This window comes from Schistocerca americana, chromosome 1 (genome assembly GCF_021461395.2).
Source record: "Schistocerca americana isolate TAMUIC-IGC-003095 chromosome 1, iqSchAmer2.1, whole genome shotgun sequence".
NCBI lineage: Eukaryota > Metazoa > Arthropoda > Insecta > Orthoptera > Acrididae > Schistocerca > Schistocerca americana.
Genome location: NC_060119.1, coordinates 904,741,187 through 904,768,041, shown reverse-complemented (window position 1 = coordinate 904,768,041; position 26,855 = coordinate 904,741,187). Strand labels below are relative to the sequence as shown.

General features: G+C 38.4%; 1 protein-coding gene across 1 annotated transcript in view; it reads left to right on the top strand.

Annotated features, from left to right (window-relative positions):
• Nucleotides 1–26,386, top strand: part of LOC124547608 (venom carboxylesterase-6-like) — a gene marked incomplete at its 5' end in the record, with an annotated part of 214,939 nt that extends 188,553 nt beyond the window's left edge. The window contains 2 exons of the mRNA XM_047125118.1: nt 4,344–4,479; nt 25,913–26,386. Coding sequence (XP_046981074.1) covers nt 4,344–4,479; nt 25,913–26,117 — 341 coding nt within the window. The remainder of the gene's footprint in view (nt 1–4,343; nt 4,480–25,912) is intronic.
• Between the last annotated feature and the right edge of the window lie 469 nt (nt 26,387–26,855).

Below are 26,855 nucleotides of genomic sequence, written 5' to 3'. Positions count from 1 at the left end.
GAATGCATTGGTGGAATAGAGGGCTGTGTAGTGCTGGAATGGGAACAGGGAAGGGGATAGGTGTGTGCACGACAATGAGTAACAAAGGTGGAGACCAGGAGGATTACAGGAATGTAGGATATACTACAGGGAGAGTTCCTACCTGTGCAATTCAGAAATGCTGGTGTTGGTGAGAAGTATCCAGATTCCACAGGCTATAAAGCAGACATTAAAATAAACAATTTTGGGTCGGGCAGCGTGATTAGCTACTGGGTGGTGCAGATTCTTTCTTGGCCAGTTTGCTGGTGGCCATTCATGCTCACATAGAACACAGCACAATGGTTGCAACTTGGCTTATGGATCGCATGACTTTTTTCACAGGCAGTCCTGTGCCTGATGGTATAGGTGATGCTTGTGACTGGACTGGAGTAGGTGGTTTGTGGGAAGACATATGGGACAGGTTTTGCATCTAGGACTATTACAGGGATATGAGCCACGAGGCAAGGGGTTGGTAGCAGTGATTGTTTAAAGATGGACCAGGATATTGCATAGGTTTGGTGGATGGAAAAATATTGCTGTGGGAGAGGTGGGAAGGATAGCTGATGTGATATTCCTCATTTAAGGGCATCACAAGAGGTAGTCTAAACCCTGGCAGAGAATGCGATGCAGTTGCCCCAGTCCTGGGTAGTCATGAGGGAATGCTCCTCTGTGGCCAGATGGTAGGACTTTGGGAGGGAGGGAGGGATGGAGGGATAACATACAGGAGATCTGTTTCTGTACAAGGTTGGGAGGACAATTACAATCTGTGAAGGCCTCAGTGATACCCTTGGTATATTTCGAGAGGGACAGCTTGTCACTACAACTGTGACAAGGGGAGCTAGGTGGTATGGAAGGGACTTCTTGGCATGGAATGGGTGGCAGCTGTTGAAGTGGAGGTATTGCTGGTGCTTGGTAGGTTTTATATGGTTGGGTGTACTGATGTAGCCATGTTTGAAGTGGAGGTCAACATTGAAGAAAGTGACTTGTTGGGTTGAGGAGGACCAGTTGAAGTGAATGGGGGAGAAGTAGTTGAGGTTCTGGGGGAATGTAGATAGGATGTCCTCACCCTCAGTCCAGATCATGAAGACGTCATCAGTGAATTGAACCAGGCGAGGCTTTTGGGTTCTGGGTGGTTATGAAGGATTCCTCTAGATGGCCCATGAATATTTTGGCATAGGGTGGTGCCATGCAGGTGGCATTGCCATGCCCCCGATTTGTAGGTGATGCCTTCAAAGGAGGAGTAATTGTGGATGATGATATACTTTGCCATGGTGACTAGGGAGGAGGTTGTAGGTTTGGAATCAAATGGGTGCTGGGAAAGGTAGTTTTCAGGAGCAGAAAGGCTGTGGGCATTAGAGTTGTTAGTGTAAAGGGAGGGGTATCAGTAGTGACGTGCAGGGCACCATGAGGTAAATAAACAGGAACTGTGGACAGTCAGTGGAAGAAATGATTTGTATCTTTTATAAAGGATGGTAGGTTGCAAGAATATGCTGAAAGTGTAGGTCTACAAGAACAGAGATTCTCTCAGTGGAGTCACAGTAAATGGCCACAATGGGGCATCCTTGATAGTTGAGTTTATGGACTTTAGGAAGCCCATGGAAGGTAGGAGTGCAAAGAGTGGTAGGGGTGAGGAGAGAGACTCACTCTGGGGAGAGGTTGTGGGATGAGCCTAAGAATTTAATTAGAGACTGGAGATATTGCTGGATTTCTGGAATGGGTTCACTCTGGCTGGGTTTGTAGGTGTATAAATCTGATAGCTTGTAGAATCCTTCTGCCAGGTAAGCCTTGTGGTTCAAAACAACAGTGGTGGAACTGTCCATGCCAAAACTACCAACCACCAGCAACACTTCCATTTCAACAGCTGGCACCCTCATTCCATACCAAAAATTCCCTTCCATACAGCCCAACCACCCATGGCCTTCACATCTGTAGTAATGAGCAGTCCCTTTTGATGAAGCCTTCACAGACCATAATTACCCTCTAAACCTTGTACAGAAACAGATCTCCTGCACCTTTCTCTTCAGTCACTCCCCCCCCCCCTCCCCCCACCCCTCACCTCCCAAAGTTCCACCATCTGGCCACAGGAGCATTCTCCTCATGACTCAGTACCAACCAGGATTCTAGCGACTGAATCACATTGTGCTCCAGGGTTTCGACTACCTCTCGTTGTGCCCTGAAATGCGGAATGTCCTACATATTATCCTTTCACCTCCTCCCACTGTGGTATCAGCTGCCTGCCAAACCCACACAATATCCTCATCCATCCACACAAAACCCCTGCTTTCAACCCCTTCACCTCATGACTTGTACCCCTGTAGTAGACCTAGATGCAATACCTATTCCATACTTCCACCCACCACCATCTACTCCAGTCCGGTCACAAGCATAATCTGCTACCTGTGAAACCAGCCATGTGATCTACAAGCTAAGCTGCAAGCACTGTATTGCATTCTATGTGGGCATGACAACCAATAAGCTGTCTGTCTGCATGAACAGCCACTGACAGACTGTGACCAAGAAACAGCTGGACCATCCAGTTGCTGATCATGCTGCCCAACACAACGTTCTTCATTTCAGTGACTGCTTCACAACTTGTGGCATCCGGATCCTTCGTGTCAACACCAGCTTTTCTGAACTGCACAGGTGGGAACTCAGTGTGCGGTATACCCTATGTTCCCGTAACCCTCCTGGCCTGAACTTTCATTAGTCATTGTCCTATACCCACCTATCCCCTTCCCTGTTCCCACTCCAGTGCTACAGAACCCTCTATTTCACAAATCCACCCACAGCCTTTTTCTTTTTACTTCTCTCCTTTTCCGTCCCCCCCCCCTCTCCCCCCATTGTCTAACCTCCTGATTGCACCTAGCTGCTCCATTCTCTCTCTACCTCATCCCACTATACCCCCACAAGCAGCACTTTACCACACCCCACACTTACGCTGATATCCCTCCCTCTAGCCTCCCAAGCCTCCTCCTTATCCCCACCACCCAGACTGCTTCTCCATCATGAGCTGCTGCTGGCAGTCTGGTCTTGGCACCTGAGAATGTGGTCATGGTTTTGTTAGCTGCATTTGTATGAGGGTGTGTGTATGTTGTTTAGTTCTGATGAATGCCTTTTTGGCTGAAAGCTTACTTGTTTGGGTAGGAACCTATCCTTTTCATAATAGAAAGCTCAGACATATAACAGTCTTTTTCTTGTGACTATTTGAGAGTCAACATCTCCTCTATATTGTGAGTAGCAATTTATATTTGACCATATATGGCTCAAGACCAACCGCTTGTGCTTTCACTAATTTACTGTATCAGTCATTCCTTTCTCACACCATTTATGTGCAGGCTATGCTAGTGAAACTCATAGTCAAAAATGGTAGTGGCATAGGCATGTCCAAAGTCATTGGGCAGCAGAGCCATTTCCCCTTCCACATTCATCTGTCCTAGGCATGGCTGATCATAAAGCTATAACATCTTAACGCAGTACACGTGGATGCCATGAGTCAGAGAGGAGAAGTTGTTCAGGTCCCCACTGATGTTATGTGTCTGTCTCTGTCCCACCAGCTATCACTTTCGTAAATTTTTACATGTATACATTAAATTTTCTGTACTGACTGAGGCATGCACTTTATTTAAACATACTGGTGGCCTGGTATACTGTCCCTAAACTTTCCTGTAACTGAGGTCCAACATCTCACCTCTGATTACTGCTTAACAGCTGCTCATTTATCTTACCAACTCTTGCTCACTCCTAAGCTTCCTGATTATGGTTGAATTGTGCTGTGCATTTCCTGCTCTGGGTCCTATGAGAGGCTCTTCTCCTGCCAGTTCCCAACTGCTCAAGCACCCACTGTCTCCATTAATCCCAGTGGGAGGCCCTAGCCACATAACATTTCATTTCATTAATCAGTTTCTTCTTTGCTTCCTGTCCCTCTATCAAAAAGCTCCTGCTTTATACTATTTAATTCCAAGAAAGAGTCTCTTGATCTTTCCCAGTGTTCTTCCCATTAGATATCAACTGCTGAATTTAATTTCTACAAGACTGACAACAAATTGCCATAATGACTACCCTATGAGAGCTCAGACACTTCCCACTCATGGTCGAATTCTTTTAGAAGGAGAACTAACTGTAATAGAACCTGGAGTATTTGGCAATATGTGACTTCAAAGAATATATAATGTTTATAAAGAATGCATGTTTGGCTGTATGTAAATGGAAATGGCACTAATAAGTCTTCACAATGTTATGTATTATATTAAGTAGAAATTGTTAAACATTGTTATATTTGTGGTGATACACTAGATAGAATAATCTTGATTATGATTTCCAAACAGGTGTCAGTCATGTTGATGACATGGGCTATATTATGAGGATGGATGAAAAACATGGCTTGAAAGTTCTCGAAGCAGAGGAAGACAGAAAAGTAGTGGAGTTAATGGTTGACATAACACTCCATTTTGTTAATAGTGGGTAAGTATCTATCATCAACTAACACTAAGGTAATATTAATGACATTTTAACTCTCTTAACCAATATTTTTCAATGCTTGCACAGTGTAGTCAGCTGGGATAGTGTAGCCTTACATGTGTATATGCCTATATTTATGTCTGTATATGTGTACTCTATAGCTCTGAAGACAGTTCTGTCCAAAAGTTAGCTACATTCTTAGTCTTTTTTGTGTGCCTTTTTCCAACTAAACATTTCAGCTCCTTACATTATTTATTTTAAAATCTGTTTTACAAGACCCTTCTAAATATTTTTCTCTTGAATGGTTCATCGATAAGACATTAGAATACTGGTATTTACGACACATGATGAAACATTTTACTGCCTCAAAACTCTCATTCATTCTATTCGTTGTTGACATTCTATATTCTATATTTCACAGAATGAGATGTGATAATCACGCTGTGAAATGAGTAGACAAATATATTTGTCAAGAGCAGCAGTTGCTGATATTTTCTGCTGCATGTTATGCTAATGACTAATTTACATTATGATAGCTTGTCTCGTGTGTTATAGTTTTATATATTGTGAGGAAAACATTGTTGCAAAACAAAGTTAATGATACAAAATAAAATATTTTGGCTTCATTTAGATGATGCTGTATGGCAAAAATATTCATACAGAGGGGGAAAAAAACAGGAGACAATAAAACAAGAAAATTCTTGTGGGATATGTAGCTTCAAGAGCAACTCACCAACGTACAACCCTTATTCATGATGTCTAATAGTTTGAAATTTTCTTGAGAGAGTACTCTGCAGTAGAACACTGATCCACTTTTCTGAGCAGAGCTTGTTAAATATCTCTTACTTTTCCATCCATATACTATTATTTACAGTGAACCTATCCTCTTCTTTTCTCTTCTGTTCTGTTCTCTTTCTCTTGCAATAAATAGATGTACAAGTATAGTATCACAAGCAAAACTCCAACTGAGCCAACACAAATGACTATTCTGCTATTTTCTATGAGTTTAACAAGACTTTTTGGATGAGTGAGCTACAATATTGAGTGGATTATATGTCACCTTTACAACAGAAAGCATAATGTCTCACTGACAAATTCCAGCATTGGAAGAAAATGAAGCTGAGAATAAGGGAAACACAACTAGCTCTTTATTCACATGAAGTGTTGAGTGCTATTGACAAGGGATTTCAGATTGATTCAATATTTCTGGATTTCTGGAAGGCTTTTGACATGGTACGACACAAGCCGCTTGTAGTGAAATTGCATGCTTATGGAATATCGTCTCAGTTATGTGAGTGGATTTATGATTTCCTGTCAGAGAGGTCACAGTTCATAGTAATTGACAGAAACTCATTGAGTAAAACGGAAGTGATTTCTGGAGTTCCCCAAGATAGTGTTATAGGCATTTTGCTGTTCTTTATCTATATAAATGATTTGGGAGACAATCTGAACAGATGTCTTTGGTTGTTTGCAGGTGAAGCTGTCGTTTATCGACTAATAAAGTCATCAGAAGATCAAAACAAACTGCAAAATGATTTAGAAAAAATATCTGAATTGTGCGAAAAGTGGCAGTTGACCCTAAATAATGAAAAGTGTGAAGTCATCCATATGAGTGCTAAAAGGAACTCATTAAACTTCAGTTAAATGATAAATTAGTCTAATCTAAACGCCATAAATTCAACTAAATACCTAGGTATTACAATTACAAACAACTTAAATTGGAAGGAACACATAGAAAATGTTGTGGGGAAGGCTAACCAAAGACTGCGTTTCACTGGCAGGACACTTAGAAAATGTAACAGACCTACTAAGGAGACTGCATACACTAAGCTTGTCCGTCCTCTTTTAGAATTCTGCTGCGCGGTGTGGGATCCTTACCAGATAGAACTGACGGAGTACATCGAACAAGTTCAAAGAAAGGCAGCACATTTTGTATTATCACGAAATATGGGAGAGAGTGTCACAGAAATGATACAGGATTTGGGCTGGAAATCATTAAAAGAAAGGCGTTTTTCGTTGTGGTGGACTCTTCTCACAAAATTCCAGTCACCATCTTTCTCCTCCGAATGTGAAAATATTTTGTTGACACCAACCTACATAGGAAGGAATGATCACCATGATAAAATAAGGGAAATCAGAGTTCGTACAGAAAGATATAGGTATTCATTCTTTCTGCGCGCTATACGAGATTAGAATAATAGAGAATTGTGAAGGTGGTTCAATGAACCCTCTGCTAGGCACTTAAATGTGATTTGCAGAGAATCCATGTAGATGTAGATGTAGATGAACATCTTGTCACACAAGGCTTTATATTGAGTTTACTTATGTGATGAAGTTCTGAAAGAGCTTCCAAATACTTAAAAATGTCAGTGTAAGCACATCAACAGGGTGCAGCCAGTACAATAGATGATAAGGACTCCTGTTGGTTTACAGCAAATGATTCAGTTCTTAATCTCACAAAGACTTACATTATACAATTTTTGTTCAATGAAAGTAAACTGTTGGTGCCGAAAGTAGAAAATAATTAAATGCATCATATAACATTCTATTCTGTACTCTTGGTAAATACTGAAATTGAGTCATAACATAAATAACATAATTAAGAAGCCCAGTGTGGAAAGTCTTTCACATAAAATTATTTGCTGTTAACTTGAATTGAAGGAAATGATACTAGCTTATTTTGTATACTTTCACACATTGTTGTATTATATAGTTACCTTCTAGAGCAATGCAGTTGAAACAAATGAAATATTTATTCAACAAAAGTGAGCTGAGTGGGCAACCTCTTAAAAGATTCTGAAATTCTGACACATTAGTATGTCAGTTTCATAACTGTATTCTTTGCTAATACTAATAATTAAATTTAAATTAACTTTCATTTACACAACCAAAATAAAGTCTAACAATAACAATTGAATAGTCTTCTTGTCTTAGTAAAGGTGCCAAATTGCAGTTGAATGTTCTGGTGCAAAGTAAGCTGGTGGAAGATGATTTGTCATCAGCTGTAAGCTAGTTTTGATGCTGTTCTCAATTTTTGACACATGACAGCTATTCTTTCCGTTTCAACATTGCTTCTGCATGCCTCCTCAATAATTTGTAATATATACCAATATCTGTGGTAATTTATTTCCTTCACCCCTTTACATACAATTTTCAACAGTGTCCCATGTCATAACAAGTGCACAACAATTCTGTTGGTCTGATTTATTATATTCTTTATTATCAATATTTTTTTCTTTCTTGCATATTGGAACATTTTGCAAAGGTTTATTGGGTTTTGGTGACTTTCTGTAACTACCTATTCACCAGAGGGCAAGTGCACAATCTTAAACTGTTAGACAGCACATTTTCACACATACGACTTCAGTTTTATACTGTTGCATTGTGCCATTATGTACACATGTGCAGATTATCTGGAAGGCCTAAGAAAACAGTCAGTGAATGATATAAATACAAGCATTGGAATAAAAATAAATAATTAAGTAGAAGGGGCTTAAGGGGCTAACCGTAGTTTTAGATTTTTTCTCTAAATTTATTCACAGAAAACTAATTTACTTTAAATGATGGCCTTACACAGGATAATATTACACATCATGGTACAGATGAAATTGGAAGTAACAGTCCTAGTGGAACAAGCAGAGCATTTGCAGGCAATGGCTACCATAAACCAAATGCATCGTTCAGTGCACTCCAATTTAACCAGGTTGCTTAAATTCTTGATGCTTAAAAAACTCGGTCAAATCTCATTGTAATAATTACTCCACAACACCAAAGTTCAGTCACTGTTAGTTTTTATAGCATTCACAGACCTGAAGTCTCTATTTCACAAACATATATACTGAGAAATGGCTGACTTTCAAATGTACATACATTGGTATATACTGAACACATTCAAACATGTAGCACACTAGATGCTCTACTGATCTTACCTAAGCAACAACCACAAGAAGAAGACCACATACCAGATCCACACACTCCATTCTCAGTTATGTTATGTGACATACCACCTAGGTCAAAAGAATATCTACATGTCTGGCCATCATTCATTTATACAAACATTTTACAAGCTCTAAATATTCCAAATATATACATTATATATATCTTAAATATCATCTAATTCATGGCACAGGGGCCTGATGACCACAGATGTTAAGTCCCATAGTGCTCAGAGCCATTTGAACCAGCCAATTCATGGCACAAACCTGAATAGCAATCACCAGTCAAGGGTGCCATTTCATCCTTTCTTACCTGCATAACATTACTCAAAAGTGTTCTCTGCAAATATTAATATGCAATTTTCATTTGTAGCAATTAAACATTAGTATAAACCATACTAATAGAGGCTAACAGTTTCATGTAATTGTGGAGAACTCTGTTTCGAGTACACAGCAGTAGTGATCTATGATTTTGTTTATACAGGGTGATATTCCCTGGGGCAACCAGGAAATCTGGGAAAAACTAGGGAATTTTTTTTTCATCTGGGAAAAAGCTGAGAATTTTTTAGAATTCCAGAAATTTTTCATTGTTTCAGCTCACAGTTAAATTTTTGTAATTTTGACTGGTTGGAACTGTTACTCTAATAAAGGATTTTACTATAGCCAGCTATACAGGATAATACTGCAGCAATAAAAGATAAGAGAAAGAATAACACCGAAATAAAACTAAGTTACAAAGAAACTACACCATTTACAACAACAAAACACAGTGCACACATAAGCATCTACTGACAGCAGAATGTATCAGAAGGCTTTAGGACTAAGGCTACGCAATGCTTCATAACAACAAAGTGGCTTTTTATGAGTGTGGCATCACAACTGTCTACATTTCTAACACGTCATGTGAAAATATGGCAAATGGTGGTTTACTTTCAAAGTAAATTCCCTTTTACACAAGATGAATTACGTTACATGTGTGACTATGCAATGAATTTCTTACATCATGGAGCATTTCACTCTTATTCAAAACTTAAGGCCAGTCACTTAGAAAAATTTCATGCCCAGTGGACCAGACATTTATGCCATTATTTAAAATTTTACTGGTGCATAGGTGTTTGATATACAGTGTCATAAAGGGTAACACACTAAAAAAAATGATCAAGCTTAAATGTTAATTTTCATTTCTATTTTAGTCCTTCCATAGACTACAAATTATGCAATAATGATGGCAAAAATTAAGATTATTCTTCAAGTACAAAGTCTAAGGTGAGTCTTTGAACAACTTCACACAAAATTGGGTTTTCTATGGAAAAGTAAAAGTGCTCAGTGGAACATTTATTCTGCCAGGTAACCCACAAAATGTTCAGTACACAGCACTACAATTTACAGTCCTGCTTGTAAGAAATATTCAGTTGCTGAAATTTAAGCTGTGCTCTAAAGATCCTCCTAACCACACCCTCAGAAAAAAAAAAAGAAACAGGAAAAACATTTTTACAGTCAAAATTATATCAGTATTATTAGATTAGTTTTTCTTACAGGTGTACTGCATGTACCTTAATTTAAACCATTAACTTTTCCTATGTTTGCATTCACACTATTTGACAATGATCTCTCTTCTGGCTGAGCACATGTTTTTACTGACCCCTGAGTGGAGGATGCTGAGAACAGAAGCTTGTGATCGGCTTGTACCACATTGCCTATTGATACCCCATTCCCAGACCAACCAGGTTATAGTATACAAAATAAATGAACATGTAATATGGGACGTTCCACCTTTTAGCTTACCTGGGCTACACTGGAAGAAGACGAGTACTTTTGAGTTGCACATGACGTACTTAACATTAACAATAACCACTATACATAAAAAATGTGGAGAGGGTGGAACTATGAGAGAATAGCATCATGTGTTGGGAGTTTCAAATTGAAAGTGATTAATTTATCATAACTTCACATAAATGGATTTTTCTTTTACCAGTTGTTTGATGGTACTTACTTCTTGGGCCACATTGATACTCGCTTTGGGCTACATGTGGCCCGCAGGCTGTGGGTTGGACACCCATGATGTAATGGGTTAATGCATCACAGAAGTGGCACAGAAGTTTATGGCTAGTTGTTAGAAGGACCACGTACAGCCTCTTTGGTCATTTTAGTAAATGATATTAACAATCACTAGGCACAACAATGCACACAGTTCAACACAATATTCACATCAGCTGTTTATTGTTATGGTGGACAGTGTTGTTACAAGGCTAAGGCTGGTAATGAGCATAAGTATTCCAGAGCAGCAAGAACACAGCCAACTTCCATCTATCACAGAGAGAGCAAAGTAAGAGAAGTGTGTGACCTAGTACATCATGTGTCCTCTGATCTGAATATCTACTGTCATTGGCTGGTGCGATCATGTGACATGAACTATGACTGGCTGGCACAAATGCGGTGCAGGCTTGATTTCAGTACTTTGGAAGCTACCGTGCTGTATTTGGTGGAATTAATATTTTTGTTTTCTTAATGTGAAAATATGTAGTTCACATGTCGATGTGCTTAAAAGATCTTTTTTTACTAAAATGCTGGGAACTAATATGGTGGCATGTAAAATCTTTACCATTCAAAGGTTTGATAAATTTTACAGCTCCAAGGGAAATTATGAAACCTAACATGGAAAAATTATTTCCCCTAGGGAATAGTGTGTATTTTCACCTGGAAGGAAGTGTATTTTTAAACAGGAAATTTTTTTGTTGTCCATGTACCCACCCTGTTATAGCACCAGTAAACAGATTGGTTGATTTATCCTTACATCATATATATTCATTTGATAGTGGATTTCATGAAGTAGTAGTTGATGTATCATGTGTAGTGGCACCTATCGTTATAGTTGTTAAAATGATTTCTCATACAGTTGTTAGTAAATTATTTAGTAAAAGTGGTACAAACATGGTGATACTTTTATAGGAATTATCTTTTTATTGCAATTTCAACACTGTGTTTTGATTTATTGTAGCTCTTGTGGAAGCAATTTTTCTGTGTTTGAGGAATATGTATTTTAGTTTCAAATACAATCAGAGCCTCACCATGTTAGTGTGCTGTGCCCAGGCACCTCCCTAGTTCTACATCTCTCACTTCAGGGAAAATTGCAGGCAACATCCACTCACCAGCTGACCAAATACCTCTTAACTCCCCTTCCGGCCTGCTGCACCCACTCAGTCCACACTTACCTATGTGGCCTGGCAATCATCTCACAATTTGCCATCTCTATATTGCTGAACCTATGCCTCTCATGCTTTGATGATTTTATGGATATTGTCTATGAGCAATAGCTTTACAATGTTCTTGTTCCACATTAAATCAGTTCATCTGAGAATGAGCAGCCACCAGCAACATTACATTTCTAATGATTCTAATCATTTTATTTCTGTCTTCCTTGCTGTGTATGATTAGGCCCCTGTTGAGAGCTATGCTCCAAACATAGCTCTTTATTTCTCTGTTTTGTTCTCCAGCTTTACATTTCTGGATTTTGACAAGCATTTTTTTTATTGAAAACGTTTTCCTTGTTAATCTGTGCTACCACACATTTATTAGCTATTTTTTTAATAATATATTCAACTTCTTAAATTAGAAAAGTCATTTTCCATTTCATGACACTCTTTCCTACATTCATTCATCTGAGTTTGTATTTCAATTTTCACAGTACATGAAGAAGGTAGCTAGTTGGTCTTTGAAATAATGTATGATAATAGAAATAGAAACAGGGCTGAACACCTGGAATGCACTTGATTCTCTTTATTTTACCAAAGTATTATCAATAATATATATTCTTTTAATAATTTTCAGGTATGCAGCCACATCCCATCACCATCCTACCATGATATTATTGCCCATAAATGTCTGACCATCCTCAGATGAGTGGACAACTACTGAAGGGCCCAGGTGCATCCACAGTATTTATGCCGAATCTCACGCATGTGAAATGTGCTGGTGTCTTTCAGCAATTGCATCAGGTGGACATGCGCAGGACAGCCAAGTTGTGTGTGCTGCCCTCAGAGGTAGAAGTGAGAGATGATCTAACATGGAGTATCAAATGACTCCATTGGTTCCATTGTGATTGGATAATTTTAATTATAAGATTCCAATTTTTATCCAGTTGAAAGCCATTGTCACAAGTTATAAGATTATCGGCAAGACTATTTCCACTGATTCTTTAATTACTGAATCCCAAAAACTGGAAACTGGAGCTAAAATTGTTAGAACATACTCTCCTCAATCTACTTCTTATTTAACAACATATTCATCAAACAAACAGATATCTTCATTATGGAGAGCCCTGTGCTGGCTAATCTTTTTATGGAGGAATTTGAGGAGAAATCAATTAAGTCTACTGTGTTAAAGACCATGTTTTTCTCGAATTATGTTGATGATAATTTTGTTATATGGTTTCCTGGCAGACAAAAACTGGAGAAATTCTTCTGTCACTTGAACTCATTACACGAGAACATCACATTTACAATGGAAATTGAGAAAGATGGGACTTTACGCATTCAAGACATGCTAGTAAGCCATAAGAATGATGGGTCACTGGGACAGTCTGTGTAGTGAAAACCCACGCACACAGATCTATATCGCCAGGTGTCTAGCTCCCATTACCTTGCATAAACTGCCAGAGTTCTTAGTACCTTAATACATCGGGCACACATAATATCAGGTGATGAGAACCTCCATGCAGAATTAGAACATTTGGACACTCCATGCCAAATACGGAAGGCCATGCATAGCTTTAATATCAAGATGCAAAGCACTGAGAACACTGATGATGATTGCAAAATCAACTGTGTTCCTTCCATATGCTGGGAATTTGTCTTCTAAAATGGGCAGATTGCTTGGGAAAAATAAAATCAAGCTTATCTTCCATCCACCAGCAAAGAGCTTGGGCCTAGTTGGATCCATTAAAGATGACCTACAACTAAAAGAGGAAAGTATTTACAAAATTTCCTGCAAGTGTGCTGCTGCGTATGTAGGTCAAACAACATGAACTGTCCAGGAGCGTTGTACAGAACACAAAATATACATCCATCTTCAGCAACTGTCAAAATCAGCAACAGCAGAACACTGTGGGACATTCAATGGAATACAGTAGCACAGAGTTTTTAGCTCTTGTTTCCAGTTTTTAGGGTTCAGTAATTAAAGAATCAGTAGAAATATGTCTTGCTGATAACCTTATAAAATGTGGCAGTGGCTTTCAACTGGATAAAAACTGGAATCCTATAATTAAATTTATCCAGCTACAACAGAATCAATGGAGTCATTCAATACTCAATGATTAGATCATCTCTCCTTTCCATCACTGAGGGCAGCAAACACGACTCCAGCACACACAACTTGGCTGTCTCATGCCTGTCATAACCTGACTTGTGCACCGAAATATGACAGCACAGTTCGCATGTGCGAGATTCAGTACAAATGCTGTGAATGCACTGGGGCTCTTCAGTAGTTGTCTACTCACCTGAAGATGGCCAGATGCCTCTGGGTGAAAATTTCATGGCAGAATGTAGACAGGGTTAGCTGTGCACCCAAAAATTATTAGAAGAAGAAATATGCCAGGAAAATTTCAGTGGTTATGGTATATATATTCTTTGATACTCAGGGCACCTTTTATGCATTTTTCCTTCACAAGGGATCTCCAAAAGTGTGTTCTCAGTAATTAACTAGTGTCCTGCCCAGAATCCAATTACTCTTCCTCCTACCTTATTTTTCTTCCTGAGACTGGTCCCTACCATTATTTTCTGTTACTACCATCACTGACAACACATTCCAGCCACTCATTCTGACTAAATTCTCATCCCATTTGACATATGTTACAAGTATGTTGATGTTATCATATGCTCTTTGATTTTACTTTCATCCCTTTACTTCACTGTGAAATTACTTGTTTGTCACTTTACTATTGCTGCTCTAGCCTTAACAAACACCAGGATGAATGATCCTATTGTCATCACTCTGAAAATCTGCTGAAAGGTTTTAAGTGTGAAGTTTGAAACCTAGGTAGCTCCAAAATAAAATAGATATATGTCTTTATCAGCAATGACTTCTCGAAGTTATCTGAATCGCATAGCTTCAAGGATTGAAAATACTTTTTAGTACCATAATGAGCAGCAATGTTAGCTCAAAACAGGCTTATTTTCTTACATTATGAGTTGAATAATTATTGGTCTAATCATGAAAAATATTATGAAAGCAACAGCAAGCAAATAGTAACAACTTTGTAAAAGTAAAAATTCAACAACTTGTTTTCTATTGCAGATGCTATTCTAATAACATCTTAGCAGGTGAAAGAATGAGGAGAATGTAGCAGTTTAAAATGAGAATTTTGTTAAGTTCCTTTACATAATATTGTGTTTAATATATAGGAGATTAATCAAATTATTATACACCATCCATCCAAAATGTTAAAAAAGTTCCAAGACTGATATTATTCCCCAATGAATGCCAGATAATATGCACCATTTAAACTAGGTGGCAGCAAACACAGGTAAAGTCCTATTAGTTAATCTTGTATAAATGTAGGCTGCAGGTGGGTGGCGAATAATTTTTGACAATCCAACACACAAGTTTGCATACAGATTTTCATCACTCCAGATAAGGTTACTGTGGCAGATCAGAACACCAGATCAGTTGATAGAGGCTCATATATAAACAACATAAATCACAAGAGATTTAGCACTATATTACTGCACTGGGCATTCCACTGACAGAATGGAACCCTGGCTTCAAAATCATTTTGCCTCATTGCTTGAACGTATTGTTTATACTAGCAGGCTATTGCTGTTCCACCAGTGTCTCCACTCTGTATTCTTCTAAGAACAAGGTAAATTTACAGTTACTCATTGATGAATATTATTTCTTTAACCATCTCCTCAAATTTACTACATGACAATCATTGTTTGAGAACTACGACATATCTTAGTGTTTTGAATGACACTGTTTATCATACATTTCTAACATCAGTGAAGAATTTCTTTTGATTGGGATGACACCTTCTGTGAAACAATTCTCTGTACATTTGTTCAGTTTACTGAACACTACATCATGATATACCAATCATGAAATACATGTCTGTGAGATTCTGTTTTGAGTAATGCTTCAACTTTAATATCCAGTCATGAACTGTGAAGACTGGAAAACTACTCTGTGCACACATTGCAGATGAGTGAGCATTGTTTTTCAAGATATACCACTTAAATCTACGCAGCAGATAGATGGTTTTTTTTTTTTTTTTTTTTTTTTTTTTTTTGTGTGTAGCCAGATTACAGATGGGTGCTTCATATGTGTAGCTCATTCAAGACCTCACAACCACTTTAAATATTCATTTCCAGCCATTGGTTCTTTATCTTAAAATATTTGGTTTTGGACTCCTCTACAGTCTGTATAATTTTCACATTAAAGATTTGACACACCTTATGTTATAAGAGTTTGTAGTTAACTGTTAATACAGCAAATACAATTAGTTTTGACATGTTTTCTTGGATAATTTATACCTTGACATGTTCCAGAACCCTCAAAGTTGTTCTCCATAATGGCAATTATGGAACAGAACTAATTAAGACTCATAACAAAATGTCAACTACAGACTTAAGTAAATTTTATTGTAGCGATTTGACATTACCTTGACATTGAAAATTGGTTACTAATCTAGTGGAAAGATGACTTTGTTAAGTAAATCAAGTTACTATTCCTACTTGAAGAGATTCTTGTCACACCTAAATATGTTATTCAGCATGATAGAGCCCCTCAAAAATGGTTCAAATGGCTCTGAGCACTATGGGACTTAACTTCTGAGGTCATCATCAGTCCCCTAGAACTTAGAACTACTTAAACCTAACTAACCTAAGGACATCACAAACATCAATGCCTGAGACAGAATTCGAACCTGCGACCGTAGCGGTTGCGCAGTTCCAGACTGTAGTGCCTAGAACCGCTCTGCCACTCTGGCCGGCAGCCCCTCAATGTACTGTAGAATCACTGAATAAACAAACATGTCCAAAAGAATATACACCACATATATAATTAAGATGAGACTGGCCAATGATCCCTTCAGTGCAGATGCACACCACTCTTTAACTCTTATAGGAGTCAGTGAAATGCTATGAGGAATGCGTATAATGATCTGGAACACTACATAAGTAGGGCGAAGATAAGTGGAGAATTTGGGTCTGATGGGAGGTGTGCTAGGGTAGTCAGTGCAGTTGTGATGACCACTGGGTCCAGATGGCTCATTGGTCAGAGCATCTGCCTAGTAAGCAGGAGATCCAGATTTGAATCATGGTCCAGCACTAATTTCCATCTTTCCTTGTTAACATAAATCAATGTCCACTAGCAGCTACATGTCATAAGTCTTGATTGATAATGGCTGCAAGATGAAAATGGTGTTCCTTTCAGACATGTGTGAAAGGACAGACACCTCCCATATAATTAAGATAAGACTGCCCAGTGATCCCTTCAGTGCTAGTGCACACCACTCTTGAACTGTTACAGGAATCAGTGAAATTCTGCAAGTAATGAGGATAATGGACAGGTTCACTACATCAGTAGTGTGCGTATAAGTTGATAATTTGGTCTGATGGAAAGCATGCTAGGGTAGTCCATGCATTTGCATTGAGCACCGTGTCAGGATGACTCAGTGGTCAGATCACCTGCCTGGTAAGTAGGAGACCCCTGTTCAAGACCTGGTCTGGCACAAATTTTCCACTTTCCCCATTAATGTAAATCAGTGCCCACTAGCAGCTGCGTGTCACAATTCCTTTGTTTCTTGATTGATAATGGGTACAGGATCATATACGTAACTGATATTATGGTAGACAATAATGTACTCTATTTCCATCAAGAATAATACTTTTTTTTCTTCAATGTGGAAAGTGTCCTTTAATTCTATGACTGTCTGGGTACCCTAGTAACCAAACATTGAGATTTGGAATTACAAGAATCTCAAATGGTCTGATGTACAACAGTCCCATATTCCTGTTTCTCTTATTCAAGAGCAATGAGTATGGATGAGTTTTCAATAGCACTTTCTCACTTACTTGACATCTTTGTATGCTAACAATCCTTTTGGCATAATAATACTTTCTTCTGACCACTTCATCTATCAGATTTACCAGCATTTTTCTGATTTTCTCTTCCCACTGATGTTCATCTTTGGGTATCCTTGGAATTTTATCAAACCACCCATTATGCTCTCTCCTGTGAGGTATTAACTCAGATGAAGTGTAATGTGTTGATTAATGAGCTAGGAGGTTCACTATTCCCTCAGATGGTTTAATATAACTGATCCATAATATTTGCTGATTGTGACAATAAGTTCTCATGAATTATTTTAGTTTGTGAAACATCCTTCTGACTGGGCTGATCTCTGGATGATATCATAAAGTCAATATTTGGGTCATCTGGTCCTGCCCCAAAGTGTTTCTCTGTGGGTAACATAAAATGTGTTGCATTATCAGAGCAGAGCACATGACTTGCCCACACTAAATATAATCATTGAGTGGTCTGTTCAGCATTGGTGGACTTGTGGAAGTTTTGATTAGATATAGCTTCAGACATTTAGTGAATACGCCATAGAATGCCACAACATATTTACATCCTCCACACGCTCTTGTTAGTACACCACAGACATCCACAGATATGATTCCCGATGGCTTATCTGGTACTACAGCTTGTAAAAGACCTCTGATATCTCAATTATCAGGCTTGGCCTCTTGACATAGGGTGCAGGTTTTCAAGGTTCTCTGTATCTTTCTACAAAGGTCCAGAAAATAGTTGTAGGTACATAGTTTATTAACACATTTAATTACACCAAAGTGGCCCCCATGCATAATGTGAATATCATGTAAGCTTGGATTCATAGTTTGTGGGTATACAAACACAAGCACCGATGCCATGGGGCCTGAGGGAGCCAAAGCCCCCTCAAAAATTCTTTGTGTGTGTGTGTGTGTGTGTGTGTGTGTGTGTGTGTGTGTGTGTGTGTGTGTGTGTGTGTGGAGCCCCTCCCCCCCCCCCCCCCCCCCAATAGTTTAAAAATATTATTAGTTACATTATTCTTTGTAAAATCACAAAATCATGTTGGAATTTTTTTTATTTTCCTTATTTGATGATAGTTACCTTTTAAAATACATTCAGTAACAAGTTAAAACAAATAATTATTATGGTAGTAGGCAGGTTAACTGGAAATGAGTGTTGTGAATCATGATAGTGTTCCGGTGCTGTGGCCCCCTTGGGATTTGTCCTGGTGTTCGGGCCATTGGGTAAAGTCTGGTTCAGGCGGGCCAACGCTGCGGCCACGGCGACATCAAAAGGACTGGAGCAGAAGCGCCTGGAACCCTCCACCTCATGTCGCCTTGATGCTTCGAGACATTGTGACACCACAGCTATATAAATCCCATCCTGCTGTCACAGTCATTCAGTGTGGATAGTTTCATTCAGTGCATGCTGCAAATGCCTTTAGTGTTCTGACTTTAGTGTCTAGTGGACTATTTTATAAGACTATATTTTATTTGTTTACTTTAGTCTCTTAGTGTATTATGAATTAAGTTTGCAATGGATAAATCTGTTACCAAATAGGTGCTCTTGGAAGTCGATGATACCACAAGTCAACCTCCAACAATTATTGTGTCATCAATTGCTTCATCTTCTTCAGGCGAGAACCATTCACAGCCAAAACTTGGACAATCCGGTAAAGGAAGATCATTTCAGAAGTCTTGGTTGATCAAATATACATGGCTGGAATATGAAGCATCTACCAAAAAAGTTTTTGCAAAACTTTAAAGAGGCAGATGCTAAAAATCTATTACAATGTTCTTCAAAAAGAGTAGATGCATTTACTTACGGAAGGGTTTTCTAACTGGAGAAAGGCTTTGGAAAAATTCTGACTTCATGAAAATATGTTTACACATAAAGAAGATGTTCTGAAACTAAATTCTATCACTAACTGAAGTGTGGCCTCCCAATTGAATGAACAGTTAAATAGCGATATGAATAAAGGCCATTTAGCTCTTGAGACAATTTTTACTACCATTCAATTTCTTTGCCGACAAGGACTAGCAATTAGAGGGCATGAAGATGTAAACTCAATTTTTTTTCAATTGTTGGAACTCCAAAACAATGACATACCTGAGTTTAAGGACTGGTTAGGGCGTTCGAGGTATAAGTGGATGTCCCACAATATTCAAAAAGATCATTGATCTACTAGGAAAGTCTGTGTTGAGAAAGGTATTGGCTTCAATCAAGAAGACTGAACTGTTTTCTATTATGGTTGACGAAACAAGTGATGCTTCGATTCACAAACAAGTGTCATTTTGTATTCTTACTGTTAATGATTCCTTAATCATCAATGAAGACTTTATTGGCTTATACAAGACTCCCAACACTGAATCACAAACTCTGTTTAGTATTTTAAAAGACGTTTCTGCTCGTCTTGATTTGTTAGTGGATAACTTAAGAGGACAGTGCTTTTCTATGATGGTGCCTCAAATATGAGAGGTAAGTTCAAAGGACTAAAAAGCTTAGTTTTGGATGTACAACCAAAAGCACTGCACTGCACTGGTCACAGTTTAGACTTGGTAGTTGTAGACAATCTACCCATCTTACGCCTATGAAGGATATTATGGCTTTAGCCAAGGACTGAATAAACACCGTAAGGCAATCCAACAAAAGGATGGGACTTTTCAGAAGTATATGCTGTGAGAGAGCCAATGATGTATTTTAAGATTATTAGTATTTCGTCTTCCAAATGTTTATAATTAGTACAGAATTTATATTTGTTTCTATGTCAACAATATGATTTAAGTTACAAAACAATTACTGATTTCACCCTATAACAAAAGATACTAACTAGGAATAGTCAAAATAAATTAGAAAATCAATTACATATATACAACTAAGCACAAATTTAGATTTGGTGTTAAGTCCTTTAGAACTGAGGACCAACCTTTCTCCTTTACGAAAATACAAATTATATTCACGTATGTTAATGGTAAATTGTAAAAAGTGAAAAATGAATTTAAGGGAGGCAGATGGCAAAACAATAGGGGAATTAAAATTATCTCAGCTTGCTTTATCAGAGACTTCTGCAGGTTTGCAGTTATTCCAGCCTGTAGGAATGTTCTCAGTACCATGGTTAACATGGAAATATGTTCTCCACATGACAGGTCATGATCAGTAAATTAGCTACAAATAAGGTCAACTGGCTCCTCAGTTCACCCCTGGGACTGAGTCCAATGCAGAAATAAACACTACTGAAATAACATTGAGCCTGGATTTGATAACTGTATCCTGCAGAAGGGTGGTATACTTCCTCTATTACACTGTAGAGGCACCTGCCAATATAAATGTTTTAGATCAATTCTTATGAGGTATCAAAGTCCATGAAATGTTCTTATCGACTCTTTGATGTTTTCTGTATGAGCACTCATGGGTACTATGATTTTGTATATGACCTTGGCACTGAGAACAAGTCAAGCCTTTCCTCTAGACTTCAGTCCCACTGAGAGTGGACTACAGTAGGGACTGGCAGATGGTTCTGTTTAGTCCCACTTGAACTTTCCTATACTTTCTTTGTTTGCAGCTTTATTTTGTAGACACACAAAGGGATAGAAGATATGGCAGAAAGTTTAACATGGAAAAACTTCCAAATGACATTTATATACTCATTTTATTTCAGGTTTCTCCTCAAACTCTTGTGAATATTGTGTCAAGAGGTCAAATAGCTGTTGCTTTTGCTGGTTGGTAAAGTTCTCTGGCTCTGCTATCTTTTGCAATACTAGTGTTGGGGCTCCAAGTTCCTTAATAAAATGCACCAGAAGCTTTTGTGTCCTGGGATGTTGTTCAAAAATAAAATTGATCCATAAATGTTGGCAGTATTGTCTGTGGCTACCATCCATCCATAACAACTCAGCCTTAGTTCTGGCTCCATCAACCAGTAAAAAACCTTTGCCTGTTGAAAAGTCAATTTTTTGTCCTTCTCACAGATAAAGTCAGGATCCAGAATACAATCTTTCAACTACTAGAAAAGGTGCATTGAGTAACTGTGTTTTCTAGTCTATGATCTGAGTCTGTATTCTTACAGTTCTTCATCGCATGCCTACTGCTACAAAAATCTTGAAGTTGTGTGCTGGAAAGACCAGCGTCTTGGTTTATCTGATACTTTATTAAAAAAGCTTGTTGCGATCGCATTCTACATCTACATCCATACTCCTCAAGCCACCTGACGGTGTGTAGCGGAGGGTACCTTGAGTACCTCTATCAGTTCTCACTTCTATTCCAGTCTTGCATTGTTTGTGAAAAGAAAGATTGTCGGTATGTCACTGTGTGGGCTCTAATCTCTCTGATTTTATCCTCATGGTCTCTTTGAGAGATATACGTAGGAGGGAGCAATATACTGCTTGACTCCTCAGTGAAGGTACATTCTCGAAACTTCAACAAAAGCCCATATCAAGCTACTGAGCATCTCTTTTGCAGAGTCTTCCACTGGAGTTTATCTATCATCTCCATAATGCTTTCGTGAATACTAAATGATCCCGTAATGAAGTGCGCTGCTCTCCGTTGGATCTTTTCTATCTCTTCTATCAACCCTATCTGGTACGGATCCCACACTGGTGAGCAGTATTCAAGCAGTGGGTGAACAAGTTTACTCTAACCTACTTCCTTTGTTTTTGGACTGCATTTCCTTAGAATTCTTCCAATGAATCTCAGTCTGGCATCTACTTTACCGATGATTAAATTTATATGGTCATTCCATTTTAAATCACTTCTAATGCCCACTCCCAGATAATTTATGGAATTAACTGCTTCCAGTTTCTGACGTGCTATATTGTAGCTAAATGATAAAGGATCTTTCTTTCTATGTATTCATGGCACATTGCATTTGTCTACATTGAGATTCAATTGCCATTCCCTGCACCATACGTCAATTTGTTGCAGATCCTTCTGCATTTCAGTACAATTTTCCATTGTTACAACCTCTCGATATACAACAGCATCATCCGCAAAAAGCATTAGTGAACTTCCGATGTTATCCACAAGGCCATTTATATATATTGTGAATATCAACGGTCCTATGGCACTCCCCTGTGGGACACCTGAAATCACTCTTACTTCAGAAGACTTCTCACCATTGAGAATGACAATCTGTGTTCTGTTATCTAGGGGCCTGATAGTCCACATGCTCTTACTTTGTTCCTCTGTCCTGGGTGCTACTGAGTTACGAGGGGACTGCTCCTCTGTGGCCGGATGTTGAGATTATGGGAAGTGGTGGGTGACTGTAAAGATGAGGCACAGGAGATTTGTTTTTGTACAAGGTTGGGAGGATAACTACGGTCTGTAAAGGCCTCAGTGAGACCCTCAGTATATTTGGAGAGGGACCGGTGGACACTGAAGATGTGATGGCCACAGTTGGCTGTGCTGTATGGAAGGAACTTCTTGGTATGGAATGAGTGGCAGCTGTTGCATTGGAGGTATTGCTTGTGGTTAGTAGATTTGATATGGACAGAGGTACCATCTTTGAGGTGGAACTCAGCATCTAGCTCTGGATTGAGTTGGACCAGGTGAAGCAAATGGGGGAGAAGCTGTTGAGGTTCTAGAGAAATGTGGATAGGGTGTCCTCACACTTGAACCAGGTCGCAAAGACCTCATCAGTGAATCTGAACCAGGTGAGGGATTTAAGATTCTGGGTGTTTAGGAAAGATTCTTCTAGATGGCCCATGAATAGGTTGGCAAAGGATGGTGCCATGCAGGTGCCCATAGCCATACCATGGATTTGTTTGTAGGTAATGCCTATATCCTATATTTCCATAACCCTCCTTGCTTCAACCTTCATTAGTAATTGCCCTCATTGAGCTAGCCCCTTCCCTGTTCCCATTCCAGCACTACACAGACATTTATTCCACCAATGCATCCAGTCTTTTTACTTCTCTACTCTTCCACTACCCCCTCTTTCCCACACTCTCTGTCTATCCTCCCAACTGCACCAAGCTACCTTACCCTGTCTCCATCTCGTCCTTGCATGCTCCCCAGCAGCACTTCACCGTCCCCAACCCTTACCCTGCTATCCCTCTCCCACACCACCCCTGCCTCCTCCTTACACCCATCCAGTTGTCTCTCCCATCATGCATTGCTGCTGCTGCTTGTAGTCTGGCTTCAGTTGCCAGAGACTGTTTCACATGTGTGTGAGTTGTGATTGCAAGGGTGTGTGTGTGTGTGTGTGTGTGTGTGTGTGTGTGTGTGTGTGTGTGTGTGTGTGTGTCTGCTGTCTATTTTTGACAAAGGCCTTGTTGGCCAAAAGCTTATTTTGTAACATTCTTATTGTTGTGCCTGTCTGCGACTCAGTGTCTCCGCTATACGGTGAGTAGCAACTACCTTTTCATAATATTGTTACATTCCATCCTGGATTTTCCATAATTTAAGTTGTGACATCTTAATAGATACTCCAAAAATACCTTTATTTCTTCAGCTGCTGTATTTAATGATTTGCCAGTATGCATGAATGACATCTGGCTTGTATATGTGGGGATCAATTCAAAAATCTCTGCTGTGATGTATTTTATAAAGTACTTGTGTGGCTGATCATCTTTTCCTTCCCAAACTGCTTCTTCAAATCTGGAGCAGGTGGAAAGGGTTCAAACACACTTGTGTGGCACCAAGAAGGATTACTCCATTCATTTGGCAGAAGTAATCATGGATCCATCATGTATGAGTCATCATGAGATGACAAAACTACAGATCCTATGTCAATAGGTTGGTCAAAAGTCATGTCAACCTCATCACTGCTTGACACATCAAGTTGTGATAGAATTTCAAGAAAATCAAATGGCTTCTCCAGCTCATGATGTATTACATCTTCTGGCACTGCTCGTTGACTTTCTTATTTTACCTTCCATCTAGTAATTATTCTTTTAGTATTACTATTGTTAATATTTATTGTTATTATTAAAGCTACTTCACATATTATCATTCAAAAATAGTGAAAAGTGCCAGACCTGATAACAAATTACTGCTGAATATTTACAAGTGAGCAAACTTCTTCATGAGATACAAATCCACTGTGTCATATACGAGAAACATGTGAAACTCATGCAACACAATTTTGGGAAGTTCTGTTATAATGCTCCAAGTGGCCAATATTACATTAACAGTCTGGTGACAGTAAAATAGCACTGGTTTAAGGTAATTAGGTCATGAATAAAAACACACCCTTAACAGAATTTCAACATTGTTTTGCTGTTCTTCCTGTGCAGATGGTAGATAAACATTATCTGACTTCAATAACTGACAACACAGAGAGATGAAAGTAGCTGTGATTGGTTGTAATAGCTCTCAGAAGTGGGACTACTATTGGCATATGTCTCTTTGGTGTTAACATGGACTCTGTTTTCAGACAAATATTACCAGTTCTGTGTGTCACATATGACACGTGGGATGTGAAGAGGTAGTGGTGCACTTTGTAACTACATTATGATGCATTTTGCTTATCCAAATGTAGAGAAATGCTTTACCCACTAAAATTTGTCATTTTTCTACATGTTTTCATGCTGTAATCTTCTGAAACCCTGAAGGTACTTACAAGTCACATTTTATGTTTCTATGGATTATCTTATCAGTTCTGTAATAGCATAAAAATTTTCTGACTGTCAGGATGCTGCATGCTATCTCGCATGGAGAGTTGGCTACAGACACTGAAGTAATATGAGGTATGCCCTGAGATAGTGTTCCTTTGACTACAAAGTACTGAGTGACACTAGAGTCAGTCATATCATATAACTGTTAGGCCAGAAAACTTTGTAGAGACATAAAGTAGAACAATAACATAGGTTCAGTTATAGGTGAAGCAAATGTAGGCTACAAATAGTTGAGGGTGTAACAGAATTGTTGAAAAATCTTAACTGACAGACACTTGAAGAAAGACCCTCTAGATCTCATAAGAACCTGCTTCAAAAATCTTCAAGAACCATCTTTCTGGGCAGAAGCGATGGATATTCTTTAGCCCCAAAGAAGCCTATAGAGATTAAATTAGGCAAATATGGATCACATAGAGATGTACCTGCACTTCAGCTGTGAATGAAGAAATGAAACTGTAAATTCTAATTAATTGAATAACTACTCTATACTGTCCAAAATTCTATTAAGCTGGCCATGCAGGGTAACCACACAGGGCCATGCAGGGTAACCACACGGTCTCAGGCACCTTGCCACAGTTCACGCGGCATCCCCTGTCAGAGGTTCAAGTCCTCCCTCGGGCATGGGTGTGTGTTTTATCCTGAACATAAGTTAGTTTAAACTAGATTAAGTAGTATGTAAGCCTGAGGCTGATGATCTCAGCAGTTTGGTCCCATAGAAACTTACAACTACCACCACTGTCTATTAAGCTCTATATTTTATTACACACTGAAAGATCCAGAATTAGTTAACATTTTATAAAAAAAAGTTATAATATTACTAAATCTCTTTCATTGTATATGTTATAGGGATCCAGCATCAAGAAAGAGAAATATCACTTGGCCAGCTGTGAGAAGAAATGCTAAGGATATTGACTATCTGCAAATTTCTGGATACAGTGACATTGCAGCAGCAACAAGTTATGATCTTGGGAATCGAGAGTTCTGGGATTCCTTAGGAATTTTGGAACCACAAATGCTGATCAAAAAAGAACACAAAATAGATGAACTCTAATAGATAAATTTATGTGAATGTTCAGTGGTAATCATCAACTGCCCTCAGATATTGGAAATTGAATATCTCCACCTAGCAGCTACAGCTGAATTATCTTGTTTGCAAAGAAGAGCACTAAATATAGAATGTGTTATCCAGGCTATTTCATGAAACTGGAAAACTCCTGTTCAGATCAGTAGGTCTATTTTTGTAAATATTAAACAGTATATGGTTATGATGCTGACACACTATAGACGTGTGAAAAAAAAGATGTTTTTCTGTCTATGTAGAATATTATGAAGATTTTTTTTTTTTTTTTTTTTTTTTTTTTCAAATAAACTTACATGTTTATTGTAAATTTTATGAATATTGCCCTGTATATATTTGAATTTTTGGGCTACTTGAAACACAAATATGGTTGTATTTCACTGCTTATTGCTACTGTTTATTTATTTTGATTATCCAATTCACACATTGTATGCCATTAACATTTTGGATATTTTTAATCTCCTTGCAAATTGCTTGTGGTGTTAATGTCTCAGTATTTGGTACAAATAAGACACTATTCCTATTAGTGAAGGTATTGAGAATGCTTGAGTTTTTAGAAGTTTTCATTATAATTTATTGAAGCATCTGCATTTCAAATTACTCATGTTTGGCTGTAATTCATGAGTTAGTCCCTAAACAATTTATGTGTTAATATAGTCATTGTCTGTGGAAGTACTGAAAATTAATAGTGCACCTAACTTCAGTACTCAT